The sequence below is a fragment of the Pyrus communis genome, chromosome 5 (assembly GCF_041283825.1).
Source record: "Pyrus communis isolate YQ-2024b chromosome 5, ASM4128382v1, whole genome shotgun sequence".
NCBI lineage: Eukaryota > Viridiplantae > Streptophyta > Magnoliopsida > Rosales > Rosaceae > Pyrus > Pyrus communis.
In genome coordinates, this window is record NC_142569.1 from 4,572,067 (window position 1) to 4,593,909 (window position 21,843).

Genomic DNA, 21,843 nt, shown 5'->3' on the forward strand with positions numbered 1-21,843 from the left:
AGTTCTTGGCAATATCAGTTGGTCAGCCAATTTGACTGCAATGAGATTATTTGGTCATGCTACTAGTTCAATTATGTCACTGTATCAAGAGGCCATAACTCTCTTTGATTGTTCTCTTTGATTCGGTCGAAGTCGGCTCTCTGTAGTAGGGCGGGTCACGCTATCGAAAAGCTTTCCCTACCAAACAGTAGTACTCTCCGTCTTCGGGCAAGTAATCCCACTGCTGAGGTTTCTAGTTGTTCTTGAACTCTGAATAACCAAACGAGCTCAAATTCCTTGATCATTGGCTCAGAATGTTGTTTGTCGTCAAAACAACCAATGAATTAAAACAAAAAAAAATTCTCTTCTTACTAACTATTTATATTATCATTTATATCATCAGAAATGAAATCTACATTTATTGATGAGCGCTACCTCTATTACATAGATGATATAAATAGATGAAAAGTGTAGTATTACTTTTAAAACAAATGAATTTATGAACAAAACTGCTTGGTGGGCCCACTTCTATTAAAGAGATTGTATAAATAATGATATAAATAGGTAGTAAATATAGCATTACTCGTTTCTAAATAGTAACCCAAACAAAACATGACAAACGTAAAATAAATAGCTAAATGTAGCGTTACTTATTTCTAATTAGCACCCCAAGCAAAACAAAACAAACGTAAATGTTTAAAATGTCACTTATCTACGTTAATTTAAGCATCCCACTAATCCCTTTATTTCTTAAAACACAGGTGTTTAGGTCATGGCTATATATAATGTAAGCTTTCTTGGGATTAACACGTTTCTCAAATTCCAAATTTCATTTCTTCATCATAAATTCACCAGGAACCCATCTCTTCTCAACTCTCTCAAGTCTCTCATGGGTTTCAGTAACAGTCAAATCACCTTCTACTGCATGATCTGCACCTTCCTCTTCCTCCTCCGCACCCCCTCCTCTTCCGCCCTCATCTCCTCCTCCTCATCCACCTCCGCATCACCAAAACCCCACGAAATCCAACCCCAAACCCCAACAGCCGCCATACCCACGGCCGCCGCAGTGTTCTACATCAAGAACACGCCGCCGTTTGAAATGGACAAACAAGAACCGATCAAGAAGAACAGAAAGATGAGGCACAGGAGGAACATGAATAAGAAGAGAAAGAAGACGACGACCAAGAAAGACTTCAAAACGGCGCCGTTCTCGGTGATGCTGCCCAAGGGTTTCGTCCCGCCTTCCGGTTCGTCGCCTTGCCACAATGCGTACCCCAACTCCGTCGCTTTCTTCTGCGACCTCGCTCCCACTGCTGCAAAACCCTAAACCACCGCTGTTTCAGTTTGTTCCCGCGCACGTGCATGCGTGCCACGCGACGATGAAAACAAATGACGAAGAAGATCGATGGACTGGATGAGTACTTTTTCTGTTGGTTTTCTACTTTCTTTATGATTTTCTTGGTGAATTCTGTTTCGGATCTGTCACCCGCCTTTTTGCTTGAAGCGCTAGGGTTCGTAAAATAAGGTGGCCCATGGGAACATCAATTGTAAAACACTTTATTGTTAGCCTATATCAGTATATAGGTATATATGAATTACATCTTCTCTCTGTGTTTTATGTTATTTCAATTTTTTTATGAAAATGTTACGCTATTCATTAATTGAAGAATAATTCGTACAAGATGATAGAATTTCGGGTAAAATGCAAGGGCTTCCAATCCGAGGACTAGGGAAAAAATGGTGTGGATATGATAAGAAAATGCCTCTTTTTTTCACCTTAGTTTCTTAATGTATGAAATTTGATTAATGAATTAATTAGTAATATACTGCGCATGTTGAGGCATAATGTTGCTGAAATGTCTGTAGCTTTTGACAAACACACACACATGTATACAGATTTGGGCATGTTTGATTCGTCCTAGATCATACAGAAAGTCAATGGTGGGTGAGTGTGAGAATTTAAGCCGCCGGAAAATAGGAAGAGGGCATGTGAATATATATGCATCGTATGAATCCCATGAGAGATCGATGGGAGGGCACACCGCACGCACTTTGTTTTGTTTGGGTTGTCGAAGTTTCGTAGCGTATACTCTCCAACTCCATGCATGGACGGGGCTCTCTTTCTTTGATGTCAATCTGCGTGCAAATCTATACATCCCTTATACAGTATGTATATATATTATACACTAGCTATAGCCTTCACATTTTGGTTTAGCGAAAATTCTATGGCATTCGGAGTATGGAATATTTTGAAATTTTGAAACCGTTAAATTTTGATTTTGTGCTTGATTTAAAAATTATGTAAATTAGAAACTTTGACTTAAGAATTACATGTAAGTAGAACACGTTGCCCCTCTAGTGATTCATTTCACGTGTTTTAGTAAACATTGAGGAAGACGAGAAAGGAAATGCTTCAAATACCAATGTTTAATAAACCCATGGATTTGAAGAAATATAATAATTTAAGTTGTTATTCTATGTAGGTAAACCTATAAATAATTTAACGAGACAATGACATAAACCCGGGAAATGTTTGGGCAACCTTTATATTACTTGAATAGTTTTACTTTCTCATATAAGGGCCCATTTAGTACTGGGTGGTCACTCAGTATTACAATCATGGATGACGAATTCGATACCGAATTAGGTTGCTTATTGTGTTACTTAACCGAACTCCCTCTCCTTCTAGTACAAAAATATCGATGTACAAACAAAAAAACAACACATGAGTGGCTTCAGCCTTTAGATACGGCCTATGTGACATATCTCGCCCATTTTAAGGGCCTAGTGCATCCAATTAAGCATTGGGCCCAAACTTCATTATACACTAGCTTGAAGAAGAAACTATAGCCCAGACCAACAAGGCCCATCCAATCACACACCCAAGCCCCATGCTCAAAGACAGAGATTCAGCTTCAATAGTGAATTACTAACGGTCCCAAACCAACCAAAAGAGAAGGGAAGAGTGTCTCGGACTCTCTATGTCCTGCAACGACAAAATGTCGGTGAGAACTTCCATCAAACACCTGGAGTGCCACCGCTCCGCAATCCTCAAAACTCTCACTCGCTCTCTCTCATGGTCGCTCTCCACCCCGCCGCAGTCGCCAAAGCCGCCGCCTTCAAAGCTAGACCAGCAAGATCCCTACTCGCTCCTCAAGCAAGACCCAATCGAAATCTGCTCTTCTCTGTGGGTCAAGGCCTTCTCTTCCCCGCCCACCATCGCCTTCCCCAACCTCACCGGCTTCCTCTCCAAATTCGACCTCTGGGTATTGGCCTACCAGCGTTCCTGCGCCCACGTGACCGGCACGTTCCCGCCCCGCAGCGCTATCCACTCTCACGTCCTCCATGACCTCCTTTCCCTGCGAAACTCCGTCGTTCGGGGGAGTTTCTCCTGGAACAAGAAGACCCAGCAGTATATCCGAAGCCCCAATGACAAACCCAGCAAAGAGATGGTATCCAAGCGTAAGCTCCAGGCTATGCTCGAGTCTGACGAGCCCTGCTTCCAAGACCGGGTCGTTCAGGAGGTCCTTTTGATGATACTGGAGCCTGTTTTCGAGGTACGGTTTTCACCAAAGTCCCACGCTTTTCGACCCGGAAGGAATGCCCACACGGTTATTCGGACCATCCGGAGCAACTTCGCCGGGTACTTGTGGTTTCTGAAAGGAGATATCAGTGAGATTTTTGACAATGTGGATAGGAATTGTGTAATGGGTTGCTTAGAGCAAGCCGTGAGAGACAGGAAAATACTGGGTTTGATCCAATCGGCTGTCCGAGCACCGAATCGAAAACAGAGTGATGGTGATGGCGAATGGCCGAAGAACAAAAAGAAGAAGAAAGCGGCTAAGAAGAAGAAGAAGATTTTGAACGACAAGGAGCCAAAGCCGGACCCGTATTGGTTGAGGACGTTCTTTAACTTTGCACCTGAAGAAGCTGCTAAGGTACCTTCTTATGGACATTGTGGAATTTTGAGTCCTTTACTTGCTAATGTTTGTCTTAATGAATTGGATCAAGTTATGGAGGGTAAGATAGTTGAGTTTTTTAAGCCATCTACTCTCGATTGTATATGGAAAAACTCGATAAATGATGGTTGTCATAACCCGTCTTGGCCGGAGTTTGTTCCTTCTAGTGGGAATGAGAAAACTAGAAAAATGGATTATATTCGATACGGGGGTCATTTCTTGATTGGTATTCGAGGGCCTAGAGAGGATGCGGTGGATATTCGTAAGCAAATAATTGAGTTCTGTGAGAGAAGATTCGGGATAAGGTTGGATAACTCCAAGGTGGAGATTGAACACATAACTAGGGGAATTCAGTTCTTAGACCATATAATTTCCCGAAGGGTTATACACCCCACGCTTAGGTACACGGCCTCTGGAGGCAATGTTGTGAGCCAAAAAGGGGTGGGGACTCTCCTTTCGGTTACTGCTAGCTTACAACAATGTATTCGCCAGTTCAGGCGGCTTGAGTTTGTTAAGGGTGATAAAGATCCTGAGCCACTTCCCTGCACTCCAATGCTTTACTCTGGTCAAGCTCATACAAATTCCCAGATGAATAAGTTGTTAGAGACCATGGCTGATTGGTACAAGTATGCTGATAATCGCAAGAAAGTTGTTGGGTTTTGTGCCTATGTTATTCGTAGTTCTTTGGCTAAACTGTACGCTGCAAGATATAGACTAAAATCACGAGCCAAGGTGTATGGAATAGCTTCACGTGATCTCAGTCATCCACTGAGGGAGAGCAGCAACAATTCTGCACCCGAATATTCTGATCTACTGAGGGTGGGACTTGTTGATGCAATCGAAGGTGTTCGGTTCTCACACATGTCCCTGATTCCATCTTGTGATTACTCTCCATTTCCTAGAAATTGGGTCCCGGATCATGAGCGGCTCTTACGTGACTACATCAGACTTGAAGACCCAAAATTCTTTTGTGCCTTGCATAGATCAATTAAACGAGATGGTTTAATTTTGCCTCAAGATGAGATATCTGAAATTCTGTGGGATTTCAAAACCGTTGGGGTTCGGAACTATAAGCTAAGGGAAGAAAGAGAAACAAGAAAAGATTGCGTGGAAGTGCCTGGCTCATGATGAATTCTATCAGAGAATGGCAAATGGAACTTCATCAAGAGTTGAATGGGATAGTGCACCTGCTTGCAATGCTAATGGCGTCCATTTCATGAAAGGATGTCAACTTTCCAATATATTGCTTCTTTCTGAGTCTAGCTGCTTTTAATTGTTGCTGGACTGAAGGACTCTGCACGCCTGTATATTTGAGTGATTGAAGTTCAGCGCAAATGAGAAGTTAGAAGTGACGGATTTGGGACAATTATTAGGGCCAAGTTTCCTCCTATGATTTTCCCTCAAGAATGTTTGCTAAGCGAACACTTCATTGCTCACCGTCATCCTTTTCATCTTTGTCTTTAAATGCCAAAGCCGGGAATGTTGCGGTCAGGCTAGCGGGAACTTTAAAGGTAAGCTTGTCTGAAGAGAGATCATCCAAGTAGATTTCACATACGGAAATCCAGACGAATACTTCCTTACTGGCAACACCAGTGAGCTTCGTGATCCTACCTTTCTCAACCAGCATTGTCAGCTCATCATCGTAAGAGACGGTCTTGCCAATGCTCTTAAACTTGTGCGTTGTCTTCTTCTGTTTCAGCCACACGAAGCCTGATGGCTGGTGGTGGCCCATCTCCTCGATGTCTGCCCTGATGAAGCCTTTGGGAAGAGACAGTTCCTTCAGAAGGTCATGGAACTTCTGCTTGCACAGAGCTTCACCGTGGTAAGTCTCTGCGTTGCTTCGATGAGTTTTGATTAATGCCAGCCAGTCCACAAGAGAACCCCGAAACGGGAGAAAACTCCCCTTCGAAAACATGTTTGAGAATGGAATTGTTCGGGAAGGATCAAGAGCTGGTGGTGGGAGGAAATGGAATGCAGGATTTGGATTTATAATGTATGCAAAGCTCTGGCTGCAAGTTGCTTGCTACTGAAGTAACAGAAACCTAACTTGGCTAGATTTCCAGGGTTTAGGGTTAAAGAATCCTAAAAGCTGTACCAAACGGGCCTTGAATCTGGCTAGATTTTCAGCTTCCTAATACACTCTAATTGTACATTAATGCTTTGATTAATGTCGTCTTTTAGCATGAATTAGCTGCTCAAATCTACACACTTTGGACATCCAAATTTTTTTAATTAAGGGACTTTCGGAGTTTGGTCCCCAATCCTTTTAAAGATTAACAATTAAAGAAACACGCACATATGCTCTTATTCAGGAAAGTGATTTTTGCACTCTCACTTTCTGTTATGTGCTTCTTAAAATTGACAATTCAAGGGATAATACAAGGACACGAGCAAGAAGAATGTAGATGGAAAAAACATGAGTGTGAAAATCACTCGCAATTTTTTTGAATCGATGTACCTTTTTCTGGATTATATATTTCTAAATAAAAAGGTATTGTACAACTATTCATCAAGTTAAAACAATATCAAATATACTGCATATTTAGAAAAGAAAAATAAATTTTAGTAAACAATAAATTGATATGACTATCTTACTTTAGTTTTATTTTTAGATTTTAATCTGGATATTTCTTTTAATGAAAAGGTCACTTTGCACCTAAAAATTTTAGTAAACAATAAATTGATATGACTATCTTACTTTAGTTTTATTTTTAGATGTTAATCTGGATATTTCTTTTAATGAAAAGGTCACTTTGCACCTAACCAGCAATTAACAATTGTGCATTAGATGCTAAAATTAAACCTCATAAGTACCACTTCAGCCTAATTAACCGTGTCCTGCAGTTGGTGTTAATGTTACTCCACGAAATTCATAAACATATTTAGATTAGAGGGGGTCAAACTAAAAATTAGCAACCACAGCTACTACATTCAGCATGTTTCTCCAAAAACTAGTTTCTATTTGAGCAATAATTTCGATTTTCAACCCATATGAGAAAGTTCACTTTGATGAGTGCAAGATGATTTTGTTGATGTGTCAACATCTCCTTACATCAAATAACCAATCCGACGTTCTGAAGAAAACATTCAATATTTCTTAAAGATGGGGCGCATTGAGAAAACCTCACTTCTAATCATTTGTTGACGTTTAAAGAGATGAAACTTCAGGTTTCTGCTCTCGACTATAATTCTAAAACCTAAAATTAAAGCTTTAAATAACCGTTCTATACCTAAAATTGAAAGTTGAGAAAATTTAAGTATAAATGGAGGCCTTTAAAATTGCAGAAGGCGGCGGCATGACATGTTGCACAAAGAATCTCTCATCAAACATCCTAACACAAAGTCATGTAATCAACTAATACAAAACAAAACATGTGAGAGAAACGTAATTAAATTTTGATTATCAAGTTGTGATTATCCTAATTGGCCCTGCACAAATGAAATGATAACTATAATAAACAGGATTTATTCAATCTCGTAAAAGCTTAAGTTAAGCTTTTATTTTCTCCCATCACCGTCACCGTTTTTCTCTTCTCCTTCAAGCCCAAACGCCGTGACGGGGAACGACCTGGAGATTCCGGAGCCGTTAGCGAACGTGATCTTATTCAGATCCGAATTAGGGTCCACGTAGATGTCCGAAATTGAGACCCAAACCAGAAGCTCTTTGCTTTTGACCCCGGAGAGCCGCCGCATCCGGTGCTCCTCCAGGAACCCCATCACCTCCGTGTCGTACGACACCGTCTTGGAAATGGCGCGGAAGCGGTGCTCTTTTCTCTTCTTCTGCTTGAGCCAGACGAAGCCGGAGGTGGAGTTGTAGCCGAACTCGACGACGTCGTCCAAGGGGAGGAGGCCACGTGGCAGGCACATTTTGTCGAGCAGCTCGTGGAACTTCTGCCTGCATAGGGCTTCGCCGTGGTAGATCTCGGCGCCCTCTCTGTGGCCGGCGATTTGTTGGGCTGACATTTGTGTATTTGGGGGGGGGGAGAGAGAGAGAGAGATGAGAGAGAGAGAGAGAGAGAGAGAGTGGAAATTCAGATGGATTGATTTTTCTGGCTAATGAGAATTTGCATGCATGGGATGGAGGGTGGTTGTACTTTTGGATTTAGTTTTTTTTCTTTAATTTTTCTTATATATACGCGATTTTTTTTAATTTTAATTTTTTGGGCGAAACTATAGAAATATATAAGCGATTTCATGCAAAACAAAAATGAAATATTTTTTTGCGTCTTGTGAGTACTGCATTATGGTAATTTGATACGTAATTTGTTTTGAGGTAATGCCCATAACTTTAATGACACTTAAGGTCTACTAATTTTAGTTTGTTTAAGAAGGTATTAAATTTAAATATCACGAACAATATATGTGCATCTGCAAGTGTCACTAAAAGAGGAACCAAAATTACCAAACTTTTGCTTGTGCCGGTTTTTTTAACAGATTCATGGATCTTTACATATTTTCAGAGAAAATTTTGTGTCATCATAAACCCGTGTATTTGCATCTCACGTTATATTGCTCATGCAACACATTATTGTATACATTCGGTAGCATTACATAACCTCTCCAATGATCCAACCTATTGTTTTTCCTCTGCATGCTTTCTCCAGAATTTTAAATGTCCTGTCAACGCCCACCAAAAGAATAATCAAATTTTAAAAAGCAAAAAGCCCTGGAAAACCTGTTATTGTTTGGCGGTTTTCATCAGTCAAAACCCTCCAATGTTTTTGTCCAGCTTTGTTTTATTTTCTATCTTGTTCCCTTACTTTGTCTCTTTTGCCCTCCTCCCCAGCGGAACATGCAGACTCACTTCCTAGAGACAAAAATCAACTCTCCTCACCCCACATCTCCAAAAGATACTTCTGGCACTTGCTGCAGCAGCTGCCATTAACATACAACAAATCAGGGCTTGCCCTTTTGGTCTTTTGGGTTTTGGGGGCTTTGGACCCCATTTGGCTTCCGCTGTCCCCACCTTTACGCTTGATGTTGTGCCTGTATTCCACAACAATTTGCTCAAACACTTCGACGTCAAACATGTTGATCTTCAGCCTTGGGCTCATGAGGTCTCTCACGTATGCAAAAGCCAATTGGTCTCTAGGGTTAAATGCTTCCAACTCATTGAACAACAGGCAGGAGAATAGGTTGCTCCTCAATCCATGTTTCCTCAGGATTAGAGCACTGTCTGGTACGTCTGCCAAACACCAACAATTAAGTTGTTAGTTCTCGTACTGCAGGAAAGTAAACACAAGGGAGAGACGAGAGTGATACATCTACCTCTCTCGTCACATGAAGAGTCATAGAGAGAGAGACGAGAGTGATATAGAACAAGGGATAGGAAAGTTTTTGTTGTACTGTAGAATAGGAAAGAGATGATTAATCACATTGGCATGAACAGCCTCCAAAATTTATGTAAACACAAGGGAAAGAAAGTAAGCAAGAACACTAGTGAATTCTCGTTTGTATGTCTGCCTCACAACTCACAAATTAATATTTAAGTAATATGTGAAATTATACTGTTGTATGCAAAGAAATAATGTAATATGAAGTTACATTTTTCGTATTTCTGTCTCACTCGTTGCGTGACGTTGTATGCAAAGAAATAATGTAATACAAAGCTACACTTTTCATATTTCTATCTCACTCATTACGTGACGAGTGAAACTGAGAGATGAGGATGCATCCTCCAGTTACACCAAAGTTTTTCTTCTACCCTGCCATGGACTGCAAGTTGCTTGCTTGGACCACACTGGATCACACAGTTTCTTTCTATTTCTGGACCACATATTCAAAACGTATTTTTCGTTTTTACAAAGAGAAAATAAGTTATAACAAGGAGTGAAAGAGAAGAAACATCTTAGCGCTGTTAGCATAGGTTTTAGAAGATCCAATTAAGAAATTTGGGTATTTGTAAACTCACCCTTAGAGTCTAAACCTTATGCAAATGTGACTTGTACAATGCATAGTCTATGTAGACACCAAGTCATCCCATTAATCTTTTCATTTCTTCTTTTGGGCAGACCAAGTAGTTCAACTTGATAATCTTAAAACCTTGACATTTGTATTTATACACTAAGTAGTCCAATTTTTTAATCTTAAAAACCGTAGAACATGTACATCTACTATCCCACGGCTTCAACTTCTCACATTCTCTTCAGCCAAAAGCTTACTCTCAAACACGAAAACCAGTGCTTAATAGTTGCATTTTATAATCATAGGAAACATGAGGGGATGTGTACTTCAAAGTTTAATTAGTCTCCTAAGACCATTTAGTAAAATTCGATTTAGGAAAAGTTAGCGACTTTGGCATTCCCAATGTAATTTCTAACATTGAAAATTGAATATTCTATAATTTTATACATTTATGAGAGTGCTACAAGCTAAACTGAGAGCGTGAAAGTTACTACCCTTAAGAAATTCATCAACTTGCCAAGTTAGCTTCTAAAGCTTTTTGTACAATTGTAAAACAAAGCAACATCATTAAAATGATATCATGTGTGGAAGCTTTCAACCAAAAAAAAACACTAAAAACGTTGAAAGATGAGATGATTTGAAATACACTAATTATGTGCAAGTGCTTTGGTTACCTGAGGGATAAGGCAGCTTGCTGGGGGTCCAAGGAAGCAATCCATTCTCACAATAAGTCTCCATCTGCCTCTTCAATCCATCAACATCACTCCATTTCTGCCACCTCGCCGTCGCCATTGCCTCCTCCATAGTATGTACATAGTAAGGATGCTTCGAAATCGCCATGTCTGCGTTGTCAGACACCACAAGTGAATGAATCAACAGCAACGGATCGACCACTAGCTGAAGCTTCGCATCGATCCAAATGCTGAATTTCGAGTTTGGGAAAAGCCTATGGACTAAATATTTTGGAATCACACCGTTCATTGCAGGATTCTCATACAATTTCTTGCTCAAAACTTTCACAACCCTCCACGCGCCAATCTTAAAATTTTGGGATTTTCTCGGAATCAATCTATGGTAGTCAAGTCCTTTTAGGGTTACATCATCTATGAACAGAAAAAAGCATACATTGTCTAGGGTCTCCGATCCAAGGCCTCGGGGTTGTCGGATTTTATCATGGTCATTGAAGATCGCCGAGACCACTACAACTCCTTTACAGTTTTCCATAGCCGTTCTATCTGAATTACATTATAAAAAATAAAAAAAATAAAAAAAAACATGTTTATTGACAAATGTAGCTAAATGAAAAAATAAAAAATTGGACTTTATAGAACTTTGCTTGGATGCCAAACCAACCAGAATCACTAATCGGAAATTTCTTCAAGAATCCACAAGGGATTTCAGTGCTCTCATTGTAATGAACAAAATAGGGAATCCTCGCTTGGGTACTTAAATTTCCTGCAAATGTCTCAGCCTTTCCCTGCAAATACCTCAAAACCGACGGTGACCACGAAGAATTCTTACACAAATTCTGGATCTCCTTCAAGACCATCCAATATTCTGATCACAAAAACAAAACCCAATTGGTGGAATCCAGAATCAAAATTAGCAAAAGGCAAAAAAAATGAAGAAAAATTGAGCTAAAAAAAGGGAGTGTTACCTGAAAAATAGACGGGAGAAGAGCAAGAGGTGCGGTGGGTTGGGATTGCATACTTGTGCTCGCCGTAGGTGGAAGGGTAGGAGAAGAGAGGGGCCTGAATCGGGTCGAAGGGGGAAGATCTGAAGAGGCATTTGGTTTGGGAGAGAGAGGTGTAGAGAGCTAGAAACAGAGAGGTGAAGAGGTAGAGCAGAGAGAAACACACCAACTTTGATTGAAAGAGGAGAGGAGTGGAACTTGCCTTCCCCATAAAATTCCCTTAAGTTTGCTCGCCTTGATTTGTATTCCTTTGATAATCACATCAATTAAAAATGATTTTTGTGGCAATTAAGGTGGATAATCACATATATTAAAAAAAAATATACTCTAAAGTGTCTATATAGAGATCCAAATGAAGATGTACACGTTGAAAGATGACGAAGCGATAAGATGAAAATATATAAAAAAATACAAATAAATTAAAACTTAATAAAACAAATAGGAGTGCGAGTGTGTGAATTAGAACCTTGTTATTATAATACAAAAATGTCAAAACATATGTACGAATGCAGCATTATTCTCCACCATTTGAGCCTCACCCAAACAAATTCTCCACCATTTGAGCCTCACCCAAACAAACTCTCCACCAGAACAGTTGGAACTTCATTGGTTGATGTAGAATCGAATTTCTCTTGGACCTGTACTTTTCAAGACGATGACCTTCCATTTTGTTTTATTAAAAAAATCGTAGCATTTTATTAATAACAAAGTTCATAAATTACTCAAACCATAATAAATTTAATAAATTTAAATAATGTGGTCCACTTCAAATGTTTTTAATTGAATAAACATTGATGTGAATGTCCACCTCAAATATCATCTACACAATTGTGGTACAAATAAATAGTAATAATAAAATTAATGAAAATATTACTTTAACCCCCTAAAATTCAATTTTCTTTATTTAAACCCCGACATAATTTAATTTTCTAACTAAAACTAGTGATTAGGCTTCACCTAAGCTAATTTTTATTGCGTATTTCGTTGATATTCTCTATGGAATATTGTAATAACTTTGTATGGAAAAGATATCTAAGTGAGAATTCAAAATATAAGTAAATTGATTTATATTTTAGTTTACATACTTAGAATATTGTAAAACCAATTTTCACACTTACATATGATAAGGAGCAGGTAAATTATTTTAGTGCACCATGCCTCATTCGCCAACGCATACTACCATATGATGAAACGACAACACGATTGATATTGTCCTTTTGCCGATTACAGTCTCGCAGGACCAGGACCTAAACCACAAGCTTCACATTATAAATTTGATGGATATGCAGGACACTTGAATTAGTTTGTGGTGGACGATCACCATTGCTAAGGTGCAAGGAGTTAGTAGACGGTGGTTCATGTTTCTTACCAAATTCTTGGTTCAACCGTGCCTCATTTTGCCATGAAACTGTGACGGCACTGGTATTGTCGTCTTGAGGAATCCAAGTACGCCTATTTTTTCTTTACATACATCAAAAACATTATTTTCTCAAACAGCTTAGCAAGTCATTGAGTAAGTTAATTTTTGTTTGAATATATTATCAAAATTAAATTTGGTAAGAGAACATTATCTTATAACCCCATTCCGATTTCTTGACTAAAAAATAAAAGGTAATTCTTGGTTAATTGGAAATTTGTAATGAACTTTAGAACGATTACAAAATGAATACTTATCACTTCCACGTGCACTGTATTGTAAGTGTGACTGCTTTCTATTTTTCCCTTTGTTTTCTGACAGCAAAGGGAAATTTACTAGTGAAAAGCTCATCTCTTATTTCTTGTTCTTCCTTGCTTGCCCCTCTATGTCATTTCTGAGCATGTTGACGACCTTCTCGAACTCCTCATAATTTGTACTGAGTTTATGAATTTGGCTTTCTTCCAAGCTTTCATTGTCACTAGGCAAACTTTGGAGTTCTTTTAGAGCGTTAAACTCTTTCCAGCATTCTATAATTTCATCCTTGTTGCGCTTTAACATGATGTAAATAATAGCCTGTCGATTTTAAACACAATTTTAATCATGTTAAACTATATGGGGTTGAATGGTTGCCCAGAAAATAATTTTAGGAAAGGTTTTCCGACCTTGTACAGCGGACGCCTTGCATCTGAAATCTCTACATGCTGCAAGCATTCACGGCCTAGCGCCTCCTCAAAATCACCCTACAAGGCACATTAATCATCATATGATTTATATATGCTTCTTTTTCTCGGAATGTTGTAAATTTCGAAGTGCAAACCTTGTATATAAGCATTTCCACCAGTAGCATCTCATTTTCATATGCTTCATGGTTTTTTCCTTCGTTATGCGCCTTTGCTATTGCTTTCTTCAATATTTCAATTGCCTTGGCTTCTTTTCCACTCATTTCAAGCTTTGCAACAATCGACTTTCGTACGTAAAGACAATAGATTACGAGAAAACACCAGTTTGATCAATAAACTTGAAAATTTCATGCCATTAAGGACTATTTCTATATAGAGATACCTAACCTGCAGCTTCTTGTAATCAGGGCGTTGCTCCACAAGGTAAGTCCTCAACTCACATTCAGCTATCTCCACTGCTGATTTATCCGCTCGAGCTTCATGATATTCAAGCAATCTCTGCAAGGCCAGCTGCCCTCCATGGAGGAATGCGATGGACATGGACCTCGTAAGTCTAGGACCTTGAGCCTCTTCTTTCCTAGCACCAAATATGTAAGTCCGCGCAACATAAATGCCGGCAAAGACCGCAGTTGCCATTGCCATTGCTCCATACATAGTTCTCGCTCTGGAAAGTTTGGAAGAGTTCACCATGTTTTTTCCAGTGAGGATTTTTCGTTTACGTTAATGTTACCCTAAATTTGTGAAACGTAGAAGTAAAAAGGATGATACCATGTGATTGGCACCTATTTAGAAAAGGTGGACATGGAAGGCTATAATTGATACTACGGATGTCAAATAATTCTGATTTATGTCTTGCAAGGTGGGTGAACAAACTGTTTGCGTTTTTGGGTGCCTTTTCAAGCTGTCCGAGAAGTTAATTCTTCTCCTAGATAAGAAGCAAGAACCTAATCCATTAGTGTTTTATTGTGATTTCTTATCTTCCAAGGAAAGCAAAGTATCTAGTTATTCATTAGAAAAGGAAACAGGAAAAGGTATAAATGGCCTGGCCCTGGCACACACATACACATGTATATATATGTATATAAAGGTTAGAGAGACTGTAATGCCAGCTTCTAGACTACTGATTTTGCCGTTTCCTTCTGCAAAATTCTTCCTTGCACCTCATTAATGTGTAATGCATTTTGGTTTTCGAGTGCACATGGCAGTCCCAGTTCGCCAAAAAAGTAAATTCCGTATTACAAAAGGACACGAGGGTGATTTCCTTGCCTTAATTAACTAACGAAGTGATACCTTACTTCACTCCTGAAATGCTCTTTATATTCAACTCTGCCATTCAGACTATGACCAATAAAACATGCTTAGTATTCTCAAAAAGCACAAATTGTTTCATGGATTTTGCACTGTCTCACCTTCTATAATTTTACGTGTGCCTTCCACCATGGGAGGGGCCATGCTTTATTCTTCTTTCAACCCTTCTTCTCTCTCACTTTCTTCCCATTTTCCTACACACCGCCCCACACTGAGGCAGGCCTTCTTTCCTGTGATTTGTGCGCTTAATAAGCACTCAACAGCTTTCAATAAGTGAGAATATGAGATAATGAAAAAATTGCGAGAGGCATGGGGGGTGCATCTGTGGTTTTGGCCTCTGTCCTTGGAATCATCAATTGTAACTATAAGTCCATTCCTAGAGCCATTGCAGCTACCAGGTACATATATCGTATAGGTCTTCTTTTATGAAAGCAAGAGATGTACCTGAAGAGCGAAAAGGACGTGTTACAATCATTGTTATTGATGATGAATGAGTACGTAGCCTCATCAAAACGGAAGAGTGCCATAGAGAAGCTTAGGACGCCTCCCGAGGCTTTGATGAAAAACGTATTGGTAATTTTAAATCTTCAATTCTTGATTTAGTGTACTTAGATACTGCTAATTAAGTTTGTACTTACTCCACTGCTGATTTGGTGCATTGCTTGAAGATTAGGGCACCAGGGCTAATCAAAGCTGGAAAGTGTGATGAAGCAGAGAGACAGTTGCAAGATATATACTTGTTAATGCCATGGTGAAACTCGGAAACTCGGAGTCTGCATACAATGTATAGATGGGATATTACCAATTCTCATTTTCCAGGTTTGCCCTACAACTTTCCCCAACCCTACAACTTTCTCCAACTCCAGGAAATTCTCTGCTCCACTACTTTTCAAAGCATAATTTTTGAATTTTAACCGCTCGAGAGGACTCAAGCACGTTCAAAGCGGGTTTGAGTACTGCTCAAGAGATCTCGAGGGGGTTTAAGGTCTTTAATATGGTAGTAAAGATGTTAAGTTCCCAAGTTTTTCATGAACTAACACTACAGACGATTATGTAGCCAACTCAACATGAAAATATATCATCCAAAAACACTTTTTTCTTCTTCAATATTCACCTTTCGTGTTATCGTATGAACAAATGTATGTCTACTTGTTATTATGCAGGTAAGTACCAAGAAGCTGCTAAATGTGATTGTCTGAAGAAGAGTACGCTACCCCATCGGATGGTCGGGTTCATCTGTACAGGTAATGAATCAACAAATTATTTTGTTATCTATGTATTTTAATAATGTTTTTATCTTCTAAGGTAATCCACATAAGGGCAATCTTGTCATAAAAAAACTTGCAAGTGGTGAGACAAGCAAAAAGAGGGTAAGGAGTAGATTACCCTCAAACAACTAACTCCGCTTGTTCATTTTTTTTAAACATTTCTTTTGCCGGTTTCAAACGTATCTAAATTGAAATTTTGTCTGTTTCTTTATGTTTTATACTTGAATGCATTGAACGTGCACACCGGCAACAACTTTGTATGTTTTCGCTCAATTTAATACTTTAATACACCGAATTCGTAGATTGACAACTTTTGTTAATTTTGCCACACAAAATGAACACGTCAAAGTCACACAAAACCTCATTCACTCATTACTTTAACTAGGGTTAACTATTCACCTCACCTCATTTACCCATTTTATTTTGTAGTTACCGGTGATCTTATTTATTCTTGAATTTCAGTTTTGCAAGCTATTATACCTGCATGAATGAAGAGAAAAACAAATAAAAGAATCTCACTATTTTCACTCTAAAAAATTTGCAGCTATTACACGCACTATGTCTGATGATAATAAAGAAGCAAAGGAATGCTGGGAAACATTCATCGGCTCTCTTTGAGAACGAGGATATGCCAATATCTTTTTCATACGGGTCTAATCAAAGTATATTGTTTGATTTTTAGGGCTTTTCATTATCGGTGCATTACAACGAAATTATTTTGGGTCCAGTCCCACTGCAACAGTTTAAAAGATGCAGTCCAACCTACTAAATCAAGTTGCCACATAGATTCACTAAGTAGGTAGAGCAATTGATTGGAAACGCCTGTACTTGTGGCGAGCATCAAATCCGGCTTTGTCTGGGAAACGTTACAATTTGGAATTGATTTGAAGATTTGAATTTCTTTGAAATGACGTTCAAGCACTCTTCGTCAAACTCGAAACTAGCGTATGTTGCCGCTGGAATCGACGTGTTGAATATCCTGATTGACTATTACAAAAGAAGCATAACGATCAGCCAACCCACGGTCAGTTTCAAAGAAATATTCCATGATGTAAAATAGAAAACTGAAACAACAAAAACACACAAATTATGGTAAACTAAATCAAAATTTGTTGGAAAATCGATTACTCTACTATTTTGGGCACCTAAACAACTCAAGTGTACTTCATATGTTTAATATGTTTAGGGCTCGTTTGGATGTGTTTTTAAAATGACTGATAGCGTTTTTGGAGAAACTGTTTTTTTTATTTCAAAAGCACTTAAAATGTTTTATGCAATAAGCACCAGTTATGTACTTATTCCAGGAAGTATTATAAGTGTTTTTCCAAAATTTACTTGCGTTTTTACTAAGGATTTGTTCCAAAAATACTTTTCTTCATTTTAAAAACACATCCAAACAAACTCTTAATATGTGAAGGCTATTACTCTACTATTTTACGCCACATTTGGAAGAGACATTTTCCCCCTCTAATGTGACTATTAATTTTACTCGTAAATGTAATAAATAAAATATTAATATATGTGTGTGCATAATAAAAATCACAGTTTTACATGTTCTTTTTGAAGTTACTGTTGAACAGTGACCAGCAGCATCAATTGGACTAGGAAAAACCTCTTTGTCAGCCTCATCCATGTTGCGTCAGGGATTTGATTTATTATTTAGTAAACAAATTGATTAACTTATTGGTTCTAAAAAACTATGAAAATATATTTAGGGTGAAAAACTCTTCACATGTGTATATAAATTAACACGAACAACATACGAGTAGTTCGAGGTCAAATTTGTCAGCTATGTTCGTGGTGACGTCAACTAAGCGATAACTCTGTCACTTATTGGACCTCAGATTTATATATTTCATAAATAAATTTACTTTCTAAAAATAATATCCTAACAACATCAAACATTTGATATTCAAAGTAATAATCTAGTTATATTAAAGGTTAATTTGATGATATGCATGTGGGAAGGAGGAGATATTGATTGAGAACACAATGAACATTAAGATCTCATTTGGCATGTTAGACTGTACTGATTATTTTAATCGGATGAATTAATATATACATCAGATAGTACTCATTAATAATCAAGCATTTTAAGTAATGTCAGATTAATTTATCCATCGGATAATGCGTTGAACTATAATAATTTTTCACTTAGAGCAGATCCACCCCACAGAAAATTGCCCAGCACCCAGTCCACACCCTCCAGCCCGTGAAACAGCCCGGCACCCAGCCCACGCCAGGCAGCAGCCCAGCCCAAAATGGACAAACCCAGAGGCCGGTCCGTTTGTTGGCGCGTGCACAACACGCGGGGGAGATGGCGAGTAGCCGACAGCTACTGCAGGCAGTGGGGCCCGCGATGCAGGGCAAGTGGCTGAGTCTGTCAAAGGGCTACGTGGCCCTCCTCAGAGCCGTTGGATTTCCAACGGCTATTTTTTGTAGACCGTTGGATTTCCAATGGTAAAAAAAAATTTAATTTTAATTTTAAATTGGACCGTCCGATCATAGATCAACGGTCCATATTAATTACAACATTAAAATTTATTAAAAATTAATTAAAAAATGTCAAAATTTTTTTAAAAAATACAGAAAAATTTTAAAAAATTAATTTTTTTTTTCTATAAATACCTAACCCTCATCTTCCACCTTACACCACATTTCAATATTTTCTACACTTTCTACACTTTCTACATTTGAATATTTTGTACACTTTGACGAAATTGGTTAAAAATCCTATCCGAAATTAAAACTATTTTTTTTTTATTTTATAAAAAAATTATTTAATATTTTAAATGGACTGGGTGCCAGCGCATTTTGTAGGGGTGGAGATCGTTTGTGCTAGCGCATTTTTTAGACTGGGTGCCAGCACATTTTTTTTTGGGTGGAGATGCTTTGGCCTATTACTGTTCATTGGGTCTATTACTGTTCAATTAAGTGGATAAATGCGCTGGGTGCTGGCGCAAAGTGGATAGGGGTGGAGTTGCTCTTATTAATTGACGTTAAAATGAAAAATAGTTAAGGAAAAATAGAAACAAATAGAATTAATCATAGCACAGACGAAATAATAATGAATAAAAATAAAAAATAAAAAACCCAGATTTCTCTCGACTTCCTTTCTTCACCATCTTCCTCACTACGCATCAAATCTCATCCTCCCATACAAATCTTACCCTCTTGCTCACTAATTGAAAATGGGTATTGTGCAATTGAACAAGGATTTTGAACTTTCAAAAAAATTTGAACTAAAATGAATAGAAAAAAATTGCGCAGGCATGGCATTGCTTTCTGTTTTGCTTCTGGTTTTTATTCTGTTGTAGAAATTAGAAAAATGAAATAGATGAGGGGTGAGAATATGGAAGGAAAAAGAGAAGGATTGCTCTGCACTGGGTAATCTCTTTGAAGTCTCCCCAAACATTCTGGATAATCTTTGCTCGCGAAGATCTGAACGGAAAATAGAGAAAGATAGGAGACTAGGGTCGGCGGCAATTGGCTTTGGAATGACTGCCGGAATCACTCCGATTGCTGCCATGGTTGGTTGAGTAGAAGGAAAGACCTTGGGTTGGAGGAAGAAGAAGGAGGAACGAAGAGAGAGACGAAGAAGCCGACTAATTATCCTTCCCATTTGGAGTGTCGTAGTTAGCAGGTATAGACCGGATAAAATAAGTGAGTCCGGATAATTAGTCGGCCGGCTATTTAATACGAAGCTGCACCAAACAACTGGTTTTGTACTATTAATTTTATCCGGTACTGTATACGGCATTCCAAACCAGGCCTAAGTTAATTCAAAAACTATTAAAGCCGCAAATGTTGGGTTAAAAACCTAAAGTGCACGGATGGATTAACACTAATTAACTCCAAATCAGTATACACAGATTAGTTTGGTTTAGTCGGTTTTCTTTGACAAAATCAAACGAAACTGATAAGACCTCGGAGGTCCTATCCCTAATTCGAGATCAGAAATGGCGAGGGAATGAAGGAAGAAGACGATGGAGAGAACCTCCTATTTTTTTGTAATAATATTTTGTATACAACCCAAACATCCAGCTACTGCTTAATAACTAGAAACCGAATTACACATTAATCTTTTAAAGCTAATAGTAGTGATTAAGCTAATCACTTATTACATTTAGGTTCTTTTCAGAAACCAACTAATTACTGTTTGGTTTGGTTTGATCTAAACTAATTTCGCATGTTTGAATCATGCCACCGGTTTCGTGCCCACCCGTAATTAAGAGTCAGGGACGAGTATTATCGCGTCCTTGCTCCGAGGGTAATACTATCATCCAAATAAATTTCACGTGTGAGAGATTCAAGACAGAGGCAGAAAATCTTGGAACCGCTGTCGGAAATCATGTTGTAGATGACCAAGTGAATGAACGAAGTTTATAGTTTGTTGGTTTCTTTGTCTCATGCTGCAGGACAGGTGTGGAGGAACATGTATAACAGCTGATTGCTGATCCAAGGGGCTCACTCAGCTCGTGGCCTGAGTCTCTGAGTCATGAGTCCCGGACCACTTTCGGTTGAAAGGCATGAGGTTGAGCCTCAGCAGCCACGAGGTGGAGTGACCTAATGCCCAATAACTAAGCACAACTGCACTAATACACGTGACGGGGCTTTAGCCATCTCCATCTCCCTCGTTATTTTCTATAAATGTCAGCGCGACAAATTGCCTTGCTTTTTTTTTTTTTTTTTTTTTTTTTGGTTTTGGTCGCCTTGATTGTTGTGTGGAACGGCTTTCTGAAAATATTATGGTGATGATATCATATTCTACCAAAGTCTGAGGCCCTTAATTTATTATGTACAAAACCGGGAGATTCATCAATCTTTTTATTTTATTAAAATGTAGCATTGTAACGTTACTTAGTATTACGATTTAGTAATATTCTTCTTCATTTGGAAGTGAGAGCTTTTAGGTTCAAATCTTGTGGATGGCGAATTCAATATCAAATTAAGCTACTCATTGTATAACTTAGTCGAACTACCTCTCCCCATAGTGTGTAAAAATATCAATGTACTAAAAAAAACATTGTCACAACTGCTTTCTTAATAATGATGGAGACCATAGTCAAAGGATCTTGATCATCATCTAAAGATCATATATGTGAAAGTATAAAAGTTTACAATTGAAAAATTACTTGTTACCAAAGTTATTGGTTAGTTTTACACATATAGATGACTAAATGATCTTCAAATTAAATGATTTTTTACAAATATGATATTTAGATGATGATAAAGAGAGTGAATAGTTCAAATTATGATGATTAGATGATAAAAGTTCGCAAATCGTAAGTCTACAGGTAAATCTCCAGAGACACAAGCATTATTCTTTTATTTATTAATGTAAGTGATCATCTTGCCTGTTTTAAATTTATGTCCAATAAGGATAATGATAGGGAGATCAAATTTTTAAACCAAGTTTTGTAAACCAAATGATGTAGATGTTGATGATTGAATTATTACTTAAGTGCTGATTAATGTGCTTATTTTTTAATTGGTGATACATCATTTGGTTTAAAAATTTAGTCATCTAGCATTATCTGTCCAATAATAGTAGTGACGTCCAAGGTGAATTAATTTTTTTATTGTTCTGACTAATAAAATTGACATGCAAGAAGAGTTAAGATCCTCTTAGATC

The 21,843-nt window shown here is 38.2% G+C and overlaps 4 protein-coding genes and 1 long non-coding RNA gene across 6 annotated transcripts; 2 read left to right on the top strand and 3 right to left on the bottom strand.

The window, feature by feature from the left end:
* The first annotated feature begins 2,916 nt into the window (after window positions 1-2,916).
* On the top strand, window positions 2,917-6,125 carry LOC137726413 (nuclear intron maturase 1, mitochondrial). Its single transcript, XM_068465340.2, has one exon. It carries the CDS (start codon window positions 2,961-2,963, stop codon window positions 5,064-5,066), a length of 2,106 nt encoding a protein of 701 aa, XP_068321441.2. The 5' UTR covers window positions 2,917-2,960; the 3' UTR covers window positions 5,067-6,125.
* Window positions 6,126-7,238: 1,113 nt separating this feature from the next.
* LOC137724591 (uncharacterized) lies at window positions 7,239-8,027 on the bottom strand. Its single transcript, XM_068463351.2, has one exon. It carries the CDS (start codon window positions 7,899-7,901, stop codon window positions 7,437-7,439), a length of 465 nt encoding a protein of 154 aa, XP_068319452.1. The 5' UTR covers window positions 7,902-8,027; the 3' UTR covers window positions 7,239-7,436.
* Window positions 8,028-8,391: 364 nt separating this feature from the next.
* Window positions 8,392-12,120, bottom strand: LOC137726744 (alkaline ceramidase TOD1). The gene is made up of 4 exons (XM_068465695.2): window positions 11,500-12,120; window positions 11,196-11,399; window positions 10,517-11,077; window positions 8,392-9,123 (listed from the first exon to the last, which is right to left on the bottom strand). Exons 1-4 carry the CDS (start codon window positions 11,744-11,746, stop codon window positions 8,759-8,761), a joined length of 1,377 nt encoding a protein of 458 aa, XP_068321796.2. The 5' UTR covers window positions 11,747-12,120; the 3' UTR covers window positions 8,392-8,758.
* Window positions 12,121-13,102: 982 nt separating this feature from the next.
* Window positions 13,103-14,535, bottom strand: LOC137724352 (uncharacterized). Its single transcript, XM_068463090.2, has 4 exons — window positions 14,020-14,535; window positions 13,770-13,916; window positions 13,615-13,692; window positions 13,103-13,525 (listed from the first exon to the last, which is right to left on the bottom strand). Exons 1-4 carry the CDS (start codon window positions 14,320-14,322, stop codon window positions 13,307-13,309), a joined length of 747 nt encoding a protein of 248 aa, XP_068319191.2. The 5' UTR covers window positions 14,323-14,535; the 3' UTR covers window positions 13,103-13,306.
* Window positions 14,536-15,366: 831 nt separating this feature from the next.
* Window positions 15,367-17,116, top strand: LOC148696593 (uncharacterized). 2 transcript variants are annotated; one of them, XR_015961996.1, is made up of 4 exons: window positions 15,367-15,513; window positions 15,609-15,759; window positions 16,104-16,184; window positions 16,753-17,116. It is a non-coding gene; the product is annotated as an uncharacterized LOC148696593 (long non-coding RNA). The 2 variants fall into 2 exon arrangements; XR_015961995.1 differs by having other exon boundaries at window positions 15,614-15,759.
* The last annotated feature ends 4,727 nt before the right edge of the window (window positions 17,117-21,843 follow it).

Coding starts and splice junctions, on each gene's coding strand:
- LOC137726413 (XM_068465340.2), top strand. CDS start 2,961: ATGTCCTGCAACGACAAAATGTCGGTGAGAACTTCCATCAAACACCTG.
- LOC137724591 (XM_068463351.2), bottom strand. CDS start 7,901: ATGTCAGCCCAACAAATCGCCGGCCACAGAGAGGGCGCCGAGATCTAC.
- LOC137726744 (XM_068465695.2), bottom strand. CDS start 11,746: ATGGGGAAGGCAAGTTCCACTCCTCTCCTCTTTCAATCAAAGTTGGTG. Junction 11,078..11,195: donor ATTTCCGATTAGTGATTCTG/GTTGGTTTGGCA, acceptor AATGTAATTCAG/ATAGAACGGCTATGGAAAAC. Junction 9,124..10,516: donor CAAGCTGCCTTATCCCTCAG/GTAACCAAAGCA, acceptor GGTGTTTGGCAG/ACGTACCAGACAGTGCTCTA.
- LOC137724352 (XM_068463090.2), bottom strand. CDS start 14,322: ATGGTGAACTCTTCCAAACTTTCCAGAGCGAGAACTATGTATGGAGCA. Junction 13,917..14,019: donor CTGATTACAAGAAGCTGCAG/GTTAGGTATCTC, acceptor TACGTACGAAAG/TCGATTGTTGCAAAGCTTGA. Junction 13,693..13,769: donor TGGAAATGCTTATATACAAG/GTTTGCACTTCG, acceptor TGTGCCTTGTAG/GGTGATTTTGAGGAGGCGCT.